Here is a 12,018-nt window from a genome sequence, read left to right as displayed (position 1 = left end):
AAAATACAGAAGTGCCACAGCACACTGGTACTGAAAAATTGCTTATATATTTATAAAATAAATCAATTGGAATATAAATATTGTACTCACATTTCAGTGTACAGTATATAGAGCAGTATAAACAAGTTATTGTATGAAATTTTAGTTCGTACTGACTTCGCTAGTGCTTTTTCTGTAGCCTCTTGTAAAACTAGACAAATATCTAGATGAGTTGATGTACCCTCTGGAAGACCTCTGTGTACCCCTAGGGGTATCTGTACCCCTGGTTGCAAACCACTGACGTATGCTATAGGAATGAATGAGTTCCACAACATTTTCAGTTGCTTAAGCTAATAATTTTTTATCCTTTATTCTGAGTCTTTGCCACAGATTACATCCCACATTTGAGCCTTGGCAGGTTGAGAAATATGGAGCAGTCATGACTTCTACCTGGCTATATTTTTAAATTAAGCTGGATTGGTAGTGTGCCCTTCCATTGTCTGTATTTCAAGATCAGTCAGCTTCCCTTCTTGTTACTGAGTCTGTATACAGTATTCCATACATGTGAACATCTACTACTGAACACCACTAGATGTCTCCTACAACTATTCATCCCTCAAGCACCAGTTCAGCAAAGTATTTAAGCATGTGCTTAAATCTTTCTGTTCAACAATGTACTTGAGTGTGGTTTTGGACTCCTTTGGAAAAGCTGCCTAGTGAACCATTAACTAAACAGTTGCCCATGTTTTCCTAGGTGGTGCTTATGATAGACAACTTATACAAGAGAACCCTCCACCTGGGTATCACTGCCTGTGAGCATGCAGAAGATCTGGAAAGCGCAAGCAACAAGATGAAATACAGAGCACATTAGCAAAAGTGATAATGTATTTATTTTTATAGATCTGGGGCCCATTATAACAGAAAATATCTATGACCTTCCAGACCATGAACATCCCAGAAAGCTATGGGTTCTGTTTATTTTTTTTTTAGGAGACTGGTCTATTCAGCAGAAAGTGACCCAGCACAGAAGGGTGAAAGCTCCCTAACTCCATGGCGGAGTGTTGTGGAGCTGCTCAGGGGACAAGAGACTTCATTTAAAATGTACTACCTGCCTCCCACAGCTCCCTGTGGTTTGGTATCAGAGTGTCTCCCAACCCAGCATGCCCTAGGGCCGACATAACTCTTCCGTGTAACTCTTTGACTGGCTTCCTGCGCTTACCTGGGAAGAATTCTGCCCCACCCATAAGCAATCTTGCAGGCAGGAAGCTTCATCTGAATGTCAACCCAATAGGGTTCGCCCGTTGATTTGTATCTTTTATATGACAGGTTGTTAGTAATAATTTTCAGGTCATGTTGGCCATCTTCGACTTCCTTGCTGACAGCTCTAATCCTAAAGTTGTCAACCCAATGAATACTTCATTCAGGGTGTATCCCCTTTAGATTTCTTCTTTATTTGACTCATGTTAGCCTGGGAAGACTCTGACCCCATGTTAGGTAGGATGTTGTGAGGGAGGCAGAAGAGACTCCCTGAACAAACATACTTAATAGTTTCCGTCATCATTTCCGTAAAATGGATTGCTACATCCACCTCCCCTCACTGCCCCCACCCCATATAACCTTTGCTTTAAAAGTAGGTAAAAGGTGTGCTTCAGTAGATTCCAGCTAACATCCTACCCACCCACCACCTTTAAAAAATGATATTCTCTCTGGAAGTGATTGGGCAATGAGACTAGAGAGCCAGTTGGCTGGGTGGGGTGGGGAAGCTGGATGACCCTGAGATTGGATGAGGAGCTGGGGGGAGAGGAGAGAACTGGGATTGGCTGGATAAAGATATGGGGGCAAGGATCTTGGGAGTTGGGAGACTGGGGCAAAGAGCTGGGGAGTGAGTGTAGGGGAGATTGAGATTGGATGGGGAGCCCAGGGAGGGAGACTGGGACTGGGAGCCAGTATGGGGAAGGGAGAGACCGATTGATGAGGAGCTGGGAGGGGGGAACTGGGAGTGGCTGGACAATGAGACTGGACATGGTATGGTAAGGGGTAGAAACTGGTACTCAGGCAGCAAACCCAGAGGACATGACTAGGGCTGATTAGATGAGCAGACCAGGACTGGGATGAGAAGCTTGGGGACTGGATAGGCAAGGAGAATGAGGTTGGGACAAGGCACCTGGAGTGGTGAAGAGACAACTGTGACAAAGTAAGGTTGGAGGGAGTAGGGCCGAGGGAGTCCTGCTTGGGAGAAATGGGAAGAAGACTCTGTGTCCACTAGAGCACACTTCCCTCCAGAGTCTGGACTTTAACCCGAGATTCCTCTATTGTCAGCACCTATCTGTGAAACCCACAGGCAGAGTGTGTGTCGTGTCCCCCTCTAGTGCTGGCTCTCATAGTGGATGCCAACCTACTACAACTGTCAGTTACTCTGTTAGCTCAAGCAGCAGAGGTTGCTGTGGTGGATCCAAAGGTCCCAACCTTACTGAGGACTCATATGGCTGTGAATAGGATGACATTTCTGTTTTTCAGCTTGCTCTGTTAAACACCTAGAGAATTACAAACACTTTAAAGAGCATTATTAAGGTCGCAATGTCAATCATTATTAAAGTCACAATGTCAAAAGTTAGGAAAGACTGTAAAAACAGTAACATAATGTATATGCAAAAGGCTGAATTAAAATTTTACTTGCACAGACAACCTCAACTTTGGTATTTCCTAACTTTTGGGCATTTGACTTTGTAACCTTAATAATGTTCTTTTAATGTAGTTTGTGTGTATGTAACACTACATACCTTTGTAATTCCCCCATTAACTTTTTGTCAGCCAATAAAAAGCAGACTGCCTCCACAAGGCCAACAAAACAAAACATATTTGGAGTTTGTGGGCTAATGCTATTTTGGAGTTAAAAAAAAGTTAAATGTTCAAAAAAATCCAGCGCTTTGAAATTCTTAAACTGTGTAATTTTGAAGTTCCTTTTCCAATCTTGCTCCCCCAAACTTTTCAAGAACAACTATACTCTGGGATAATATGTGGCACAGGAAAACTCAGGGGATTAGTTTGTTAAGGGGAAGCTGGGTATGGGAGATTTGAAAATAGGGGGACGACAGGTTGATGCTAGGTTCCAATTAACTATGATATGGCTAATTTAACTATGAATAAACTAGTGGCATAGGCCTATGTGAATCTCTTCTTAGAAAGTAGGCAGAGTCATGCAGATGTTTAAAGCTTGAACTAGCATTATGAAGCCACTACTGAGAGGAAATAGGGAGCAGCTTCCAAGGCCCCACCACTATGATGGTTAATTTTGGCAGAATGGGGCTCTTAGATTCAGCCCCACAGAAGTCAATACCGTTGACTTCAATGGGTTTGGACTCGTGTTTGGTCCCCTATAGTAGGCTATATCTTAACCCTATAGAATGGCTCCAGTTAAAAATAAATTAAAAGTTCAGCGTAATTTCACAGTTGCAGTCAGGGTCAGGTTTTAATCAAAGACTCTAGAAGAGTAGAGATTATTATTGAAACATGCCCTGGGGCTTTAACCACAAATTACTCTTGGTTTACTGGGGTTTTTGTGTGTGTGTGATGAAGTACTTGTGAACCTGGTTTCCTAATGATTCAAGGTGTCATAGGGCTGGAGCACACAGCTTCATGGCACCTTTGGTCCCGAACTCCTGACAGGATTTCTTCTTGATGTGCTTATTAACCGTGAACAAATAACCCTGCTCAGGTGGCCACTAAGCTGACTGAACAAATATTATTTCTCTTTTCTTTGTTTAATTACAAGGAGGAGGGGTTGTTAACAAAATAATGAATGAACCTATTGTCTCCCCTTTAATGTATTTTTGTTTGCTTTAGAATATCAATCTACTTTGAAAACTGTTAGTCATAGATGGAAAAAACTGTATTTAGTACTATCTGGTTCCTATAGCACCATCGCCTCCAGATTTATCTCCTGGTTAGCTCCTCAACTAGTGGCAGCTCTCTTCTCCCTTCCTTTTGCTGTTATCCCTCATCCATTTCACTACATTCCCATCAGACCATCAGCTTTCCTCTCTGACACACTTTTTATTCAAACTACTACTGTCTGCTATAACCTGCTCTCCAGGAAGATTTTTCAGGGAAAGGATTTTACTCAAAAGCTGAAACAGAAGTGAGAAGTGTCCAAAGAACACCCAATGTATGGGGTTTACATATGCCCCTTTAAGCTGAGCTGTTGGGGTGAGCTAATTTTTACTGGCATAGCATAGCGGCACCAAGTCAAAGACAGCGGTGGCAGTTGGGAAACAGTAGTTGAGGAGTAGAACACAATGCAGGGAAATGGGCTCTGCCATCACTAGGTCCACAGGACTTGATTCACAAAGGGACTTGGGCACTTAACTGTCTCTTTAGGTGCCTAAATATGAAAATTAGGTGCCAATATCATTCTCAGCCCCCCTGCTCAGGTGCCACCTAAATTCCCTAAATGCCAAGTTTTCACTGGTGGGCATGGGCAAAACCACTTCAGTCCTGATGCTGCCAAGCAGCTCGGCGCCCTCACACCTAGTTGCAGGAGGATTCACAAACAAGGCATTTCCCTGCCTCTCTGAAATGCAGGGCCTGATTCAGTAGGCACATGCTTAATAACCCACACAATTGACTTCTGGGGGTGAGAATTTGGAGGGGAGGGCTGGCTATTGTGCTATTGGACCCAGAGTGATTAGGGCACTCAGCTGGAATCCTTACTCTGCCTGATTTGGCAGAGACACTTGAACTCTGATTTCATATATCCCAGGTGAGTGAGGGATATATGAAATCTGACGAATCTTTCCTGTTGGAGCTGTTCTCCTTTGTATAAATAATTCAGCATTTGCTGGAATAGGGGTTTGAACCCGACTCTCCTGGGCTATAGAGTCAAGCTCTCATTTTCCTTTTCCTTCCCAATGAATATTTAGTTGTTTATATAAAGTGGAACAGCTTCAATGGGAAAAACTAAGACCCACACCAGAGCACCTTTGTGGGAAGTGGGAGACCTTGGTTCAAGTTCCTTTTTTAAATCAGGTAGAGTAAGGATTTGAAAACAGGTCTCCCATAGCCCAAGTACCAATGGGTGTGTGGATGGGGATCGCTCTCCCTCTGTTTTTTTCACAAAGGCTGCCCTGGCTTAGACACCCATCTCCAAGAGGGAGTTTATGGCTGTGAATCCTGATTCGAGATAGTTTCCTTCTAGAGCATTGTCTGTCACTTAAGTGTTTAGCTGTCTGTGGATCTGAGCCCTAAGCCCTGCCCCTTTCTTCTGCATGTCATTGCTGGCTAGCTTAGGCACTCTTCTCAGCTTGCTGGCTTTTAAGAATCCCTTTCTTGGGTGCCTAACTCTCCCCATACAATGAATGGGAGGGGGGAAAGGGCTAGGGACCTAGCTCTCGTCTGTGAATGCCACTGGATGGCAGGGCACCTAAGACTGGCGTTAATCCCCTAGCCATCAAGAGATATTTAAGAATGAGATATTTCTTCCCTGCAATACTGGGGAGAGAAGAACAGAGAACCAAAAGTGAGAGAAAAAGGCAAGTGTTTTTCAGACATTAGTAATGGTTGAGCTCGGTACAGGAAAAACAGGGAGGAATATAAGGCAGTCAGATTGCAGAAAGATAATTTTGTTCTCTGACAAGTAGCAAGAGGGTCTCTTAATAAAATAGATGTTACATCCCAGGAGAATAAATTAGGAGAATGTTGATTATGTTACTAATTAAAGGGCTTTGGAAAATGGACTCAGTGAAAGGCACTCCTGGAGAGTACTCAGCAAGTAAGGATGAGAAAAGACTTGCAGCCATTCCAGTTAGTCATTACATAAAACAGCAGCAAATTCAATGACTGGAATATGCTGTAATAATTGGGCCTACAAATTTATCCCTAAATGTGGGAGAGTTGATAAAAAGTTACAAAATAGTCCAATAACATATAACAATAAATATGATGGGAAAAGGTACAAAAGGAAGACAGAAATACTGAATAGTCCAAACAAAAAAAGCATACCAATATAACTCAAGGAATGTGTTAAGATCATGTCTGGTAAACAAGAGAAGTGTGGGACTTGAAATCAATGAACCAAAATTGGTGTGTTTGGAAATTAAACCTATTGGGGGACAAAATAATGAAGTAATGGATTATTCCACTCATCACTTGTTTTGGGGTTCTTAAAAAGAAAATGCTTTTGGGGGGAAAGTAGCAGAAGAAGCTGTCCACCAAAAATTGCAGCAGTGAGCTTTAGTATCATGACTGCCACCCACACCGTCTTCTGGGACCCTGGGATCTACTGTAACACCATTAGGCCTTCATCGTTGATCATGATACTCTGACCAGACCAAGGGACCCAGATGCCACCTCCATCTGTGTTGGCTAAATCCTAACTACCACTTGGGATGTGAGACTTCCTTTCTCAGACATCAGAGGGGTAGCCGTGTTAATCTGGATCTGTAAAAAGCAACAGAGAGTCCTGTGGCACCTTTAAGACTAACGTCATCTGATGAAGTGGGTATTCACCCACGAAAGCTTATGCTCCAATACATCTGTTAGTCTTAAAGGTGCCACAGGACTCTCTGTTCCTTTCTCAGACATACACCCCTTGTGTGTCCTTTTTCTTCCCCACCTTATTTCTTCTCTTTTCTCTCTTCTTTTTCCTCCTTCTGTCTAATAAGATTCTGGCTTAACCAGCGAAGGCTGTATATTTTGCAATGCTGCTGTAAGCCAGTGACTAGACAGGCAACTAAAAGCAATGCCCTTAACAACCTGACACAGGTACAACTTCGCCAGGTCTCAGAGTAGCTGATTAGAGCAGAAGTTCTCAAACTGTAGTCCGCTGACCACCAGTGGTCCGTAAGCACCATTCAGGTGATCCGTGGACAGTTCCCTCTAAGGTGTGCGCCTTAGCAGCTGTTGAGAGAATGAAGGGCTATCCACCTAATTAGTAGAGCCGCGCAGGCGGGGCTCCACTAATTAGGTGCCTGGTCCGTGGAGAAGATGCACATGTAAGATGAGGTGGTGCCCTTGGGGGGAATAGGGGGTAGGTGGGAGGGGGCAATGGGGTGAGAAGAGGGGGTGGGGGGAATCTGGGACATGCAGGTGGCCAGCCAAAGAGGCGACTTTCCCCAGCTCCAGGGCTGCGGCTGCCAGGGAGAGATGGCCCTCCTTCCCAGCCTCAGCTTTGTGGCTGCTGTGGTGGGGGAGAGACGCCCCCCTCCTTCCCAGCCCCAGCTCAGGGGCTGCTGCAGTTGGGGGAGAGAGGGACAGACCCCCCACTTCTCAGCCCCAGCTTGAGGGCTGCCGTGGCAGGGGAGAGAGGGCACATCCATCGCATTAGAAAGGTAAGACTACTGATATTAAAATATGAGTTGTATGCTTTTTAGTAAGTTTGTTTTTATATAGCTTTTATCCAAAGCACTTTACAATAGTTAGCTAACGGTACAAACAACATTTGGAAAGATCATTAAGTGGTCCACCAAGACCCTCAGCAATTTTCAGGTGTCCGCGAAAAAAAAAAGTTTGAGAACCACTGGATTAGAGCATAAACTGTGCCTGTGTTTCTCCAGCAGTGAGGTTACAAATGAGAGTTCAACACCAGACACAGAAGCTGCATTAGCTATCCCTGCTGTTCATTTCTCCCCCCTTTGTGTGTGTTTGCCTTCGTTTGTCTTTTAGGAAAGGGGATCAGACTTCAACAACAACAGCTCCAGTCCACATCAAATAACTTGTTCTCTTTCCCCCCAAAAGACAGTTATTACCATCTTTATTACCATCTCAAAGTCTTCCAGATGGGGGAAGAGGGAGTATCTTCTAAAATCTCTCTCCAGTAAAGGGAAAGAGAACAAGGTACATTGTTAAAATGGAAGCCTTATTTAAATAATTAACATTTCAAATGCTTTAACTGTTCCCTTCTTTTTTGTATCTTTAATAAAAGGTCAAACATTGTAATGATGTTTGCCATGGTACTAAGCAGGGTGAGGTCTCTGTATACTGAACCTTGTTTAAATATGGATAGTGACAGGGTCACGTTAACACCTTTCCATCTAAATTATTATAGTTATTGTTCACTACTGTCACGTGGGTTAGTATTGGTAACAAAAACCTTGTATCAAGATAGACAGCCTTGCAGCTGAGGTGTATAGCCATCCCAGAGCAACTAAAGATATTTAGAGAAATCAGTGATGTGCCTGCCTCCCCCTTTCCAGAAGAGTAAAGAGAGTTGTCAGAAAGGGTCCCTTTGCTAGGAACCAAGGACGGGAGCAGGGGGCAGAATCAGCAAAAGTTCTGCCACTCCAGCTCAGAATCCCAGGAGCCAGAGGATAACTCTGAGAAATGGCTCAACCGAGATGCTTGTGGTTGATCCCATCGTCATCAGCCTCCCAAGATCTCCTGACTGGTCCTTGCCAAGATGCACCACAACATAGTAGGAAGTGGAGAATGTGAATAGAGTGTGCCCAGCCTGCTCTCTTCAACAAAATGGGAGCAATGGTGTTCAATACTGCATTAACGTCCTATCACAGTAGGGCAAGTAAAGATCCTCGGAAAGGGATTGAGGAAACTTTCAAAAGATACCAATATTTTGGACACTAGTAGCCTAGAGCCAGTGAGGGTGTGAATAATGATGCAAGAGTTGCAGGAATGCAGGAAATTGACAGAGCTGAAGACAGATCAGACCTATAACTGCTGGCCAGTAAAGAGGTGAGGCGACAAGCAAAAAGGCTGTTGGCTGGGAATTTGTCTTAGGGAAATTGGCAAATGCACCTTCTATTGTGCAGTTGTACTTGGAAAAGTGACTATGAAAAATGGCACTTATTTATCTTATCTGCTCCTTGTTCCTCAGAATAATTTCTGCATGCACTATAGACTAAAATAAATCTTGTCTCCTTTTTACTCCTGTTAGCCTTGCAGAAATAGCTGGTTTCCATTCTGACTCACACATCAACTGCTTTTAACTAAGCTCCGGGTGCATTATCTTTTACCGCTGCTGCTGCACCACCCATAAAACATGACTTTCAGATCCCAAACTGAGTTGGCAGGGGCTGGCAGGTAAAGGGTGACCAGACAGCAAGTGTGAAAAATTGGGACATAGCGTGGGGGGATGAGGCGCCTATATAAGACAATGTTCCAAATATCGGGAGTGCCCCTATAAACTCGGGACATCTGGTCACCCTAGGCAGGTAAAGAAAAAGCATCATTTTACATATAAGTTGAGCGACTGTGAAAAGGTATCCGTGAGAAACAACAGCCCACGAACTTCAAGCTGCTGTTTTCACAAATTGTGTGTGTGTGCGTGTGGTGCGTACTAACACCTGCCTCCTTCAGAACCAGAGCAAGTCAGGGGTCCAGCTAGGGTGACCAGATGTCCTGATTTTACAGGGACAGTCCCGATTTTGGGTCTTTTTCTTATATAGGCTCCTATTACCCCGCACCCCCTGTCCTGATTTTTCACACTCGCTGTCTGGTCACCCTAGATCCAGCCCAGAGGCTGATGTCCCTTCAGTTACTAAGTCTTGGAGGAGCCATGACGGGGCCTTTCCATCTACGCAGAGGGGCTTGCAGCGGCGGGGCGCTCTCTGCAGCGCAGCGTCCTCGCTGTGCTGAGCACGGTCCTTTGCGCGGCGCCGAGCAGGCTCCCAGCCCGCAGGGGGCTCCCCTCGCTCAGCCGGCTGGTGCAGGGCGGCAGGGGGCGTGTGCGGTGCGATCTCCGGGCCGCCGCTCCCCACCGCGGCGGCTGGGCAGGAGGCGGCGCCGCCCCGGGCGGGGGCGCGTTACACAACCATTACATAATAAATAAGCCGGTGCGGGGGGGCCGGCGCCCGCGACTGGGGGAGGAAGCGAGCGAGGCAGCGCCGCCCCCCGGGCCCGAGCCTGCCGGGAAGGAGGCGCGGGCAGGCGGCATGGAGTAGGGGCCGGGCCGGCCCGGCGAGCGGAGCGGGCGGCATGGAGCTGAGCCCGGGGCCCTGCGCCGAGATGCTGCAGGTGGCCGAGGAGGCCTTTCGTGGCGGCAACTTCGAGCTGGCGGCCGAGATCTACGGCTCGCAGCTGGCCGAGCTGCCGCAGCCCGAGCGGGGCCTCTGCCTGCGCCGGGGGGACGCGCTGGCCCGCGCCGGCCGCATGGCCGAAGCCCTGGAGGCCTACAGCGCCGCCGCCCGGCTGGCCCGCCTGCGGCCCGAGGAGCTGCGGGAGCTGGCGGAGAGCCTGGCCCTCAGCCTCCGCGAGAAGGCGCTGCGCCTGCCGCCCTGGCCCGGCGGCGGCCCCGAGGGGGCGGGCGAGGTCCTGGGCGACCCCGCCTGCTGCCGCCCGCCGGAGCTGCTCGGCTGCCCCCTGTGCCGGCGGCTGCTCTGCGAGCCGGTGACCCTGCACTGCGGCCACACCCAGTGCCGGCGCTGTGCCGAGCCCGGCGACTGCGGCCGCTGCCACCGGCCGCGGCGCGTCGCCGACGCCCCCGGCCCCGCCAGCGCCCGGGTCAACGTGGTGCTGGGCAACCTGCTGGAGAAGTGGCTGGAGGGGGAGAGCCGGGCGCGGCGGCTCCGCGCCGAGGGAGACGAGCTGCGGGACAAGCAGGAGCTGCCGGCCGCGCTGGAGAAATACAACCAGGCCCTGGAGACCGGTGAGTGTCAGCACAGCCCCGGCCTCCCTGCGCTGGGCCCTCCGGCCTCGCCCTTCCTCGCTCCCTGCTCTCGGCCAGGCTGCAGCAGCCGCCCCCGGCCCGGCCTCCCCCAGTGTCCTTTGTCTCTAGGCGCTGCCTCGGGGCTGGCCGCGCTGCACTGTGCTAAGTCCACGTGGGTCAGTGTGTTCGAGCGGCGCGTGCTGCTGCTGGTTCTAGTTTAGCCTCCAGTTCATACTACCGCTGTCCTAAACCATTTCCCTTGCAGTGCCCTCTGGCTCCCTGTTCCAGAGGACGGGCACAACGCAGTGGATTCTGGGAGATTAGGGACGACCACCCGTGTACTCCACGGAGAGGAGTGGTTGAGCCACTTCAGCTAGCCTAGGTACACTCTGGCAATAAAAGAGTTTGCAATGATCCCTTATAGACCCGCATGCACGTAAACCTGTTGGAACAAGTCCTTTATGTGAACATAAGGTGTATGTGTTAAGAGGCTAGAATGGTTCTTTGGCTGTTAAATTCTTTAGCACCCTTACCTTCTCCGTTACCTCTCTCTTTCCACTATGCTCCTGCAGCACCGCATGCTGCTGTTGTCACAGTATTTTGGGGGGGGACAGCAGTTAGAAATCTAGATACAGTCTAGTCTACTTTAATACAGTAATTATATTCACCTCTTAAAATTGATTGTGTTCCTTAATAGAGTGTGTGTGTGGGGGGAATTCTCATCCCTTTCTAGTAATGAATAGCGAAAGTGAAGCAATATAATTCATTTAGTAGTTGTACTATTTGTTACATTTTTTTTACTTGGGACAATATAGACAGAGTAGTCAGTTTTGCAATTTGTGTCCACTTAACACTGGTGTTCATTGCTTACTCAACACTGCAGTTGATTGACTTGTAAACATAGATGGGGACTGTTTGTTCTTTGTGGTGAATAGTGGAATAGCAAAGCAGCGATGGAAATATATCCAGTACTGTCTTGTTATTGAAATTTAGTAGTCATGGAAGCATTTCTACTGGTCTTGACCTGTGAAAACTTTATTTTGAAAACCTGTGTTGAAAAATGCCCTATTTGGTATAGTAGTTTAACTTACATAAGCAAAATTGAAACAGGGCACTCTTGAATCAAAATAAGTGTCCACACAGAGACTTGCACTGAAATATCAAAAGGTGTGAATTACCAGTTTAATTATTTTGGTGTAAGTTTGTGTAGACAAGCCCCTAGAGTATTTCTTCATTCTCTCTCTGAAATGGTTTTGTGAGCCTTTATGCCTCAAAAGTTATAGTAAAATATACCCACTATCTTAAAAGTTTGTTTTAAAGAAAGGGCTGGTATTTGGAATGTGCAGGAATATAAATACAAACCTGGCACAGTATTTGGAAATGCACTGCCAAGTAACACTGTCACTAGTATGACAAATTTCAAATGACGGATTAATTCTGGCCTT

The 12,018-nt window shown here is 47.1% G+C and overlaps 1 protein-coding gene across 4 annotated transcripts in view; it reads left to right on the top strand.

The window, feature by feature from the left end:
- The first annotated feature begins 9,625 nt into the window (after window positions 1–9,625).
- Window positions 9,626–12,018, top strand: part of LONRF2 (LON peptidase N-terminal domain and ring finger 2) — a 68,625-nt gene continuing 66,232 nt past the window's right edge. Inside the window, exon 1 of one of the 4 annotated variants that reach the window (XR_010597677.1) lies at window positions 9,626–10,573. Coding sequence is in view for 3 of the 4 variants with exons in the window: in XM_065580885.1 (XP_065436957.1) it covers window positions 9,904–10,573 (670 nt within the window). In the remaining variant the exon portion in view is untranslated. The remainder of the gene's footprint in view (window positions 10,574–12,018) is intronic. The other 3 variants (XM_065580885.1, XM_065580884.1, XM_008167385.4) reach the window with 3 other exon arrangements.

The sequence above is a fragment of the Chrysemys picta genome, chromosome 1 (genome assembly GCF_011386835.1).
Source record: "Chrysemys picta bellii isolate R12L10 chromosome 1, ASM1138683v2, whole genome shotgun sequence".
In the NCBI taxonomy this organism is placed as follows: Eukaryota; Metazoa; Chordata; order Testudines; family Emydidae; genus Chrysemys; species Chrysemys picta.
The sequence above is the reverse complement of the archived record's forward strand: the minus strand, read 5'-3'. Positions and strand labels throughout refer to the sequence as shown.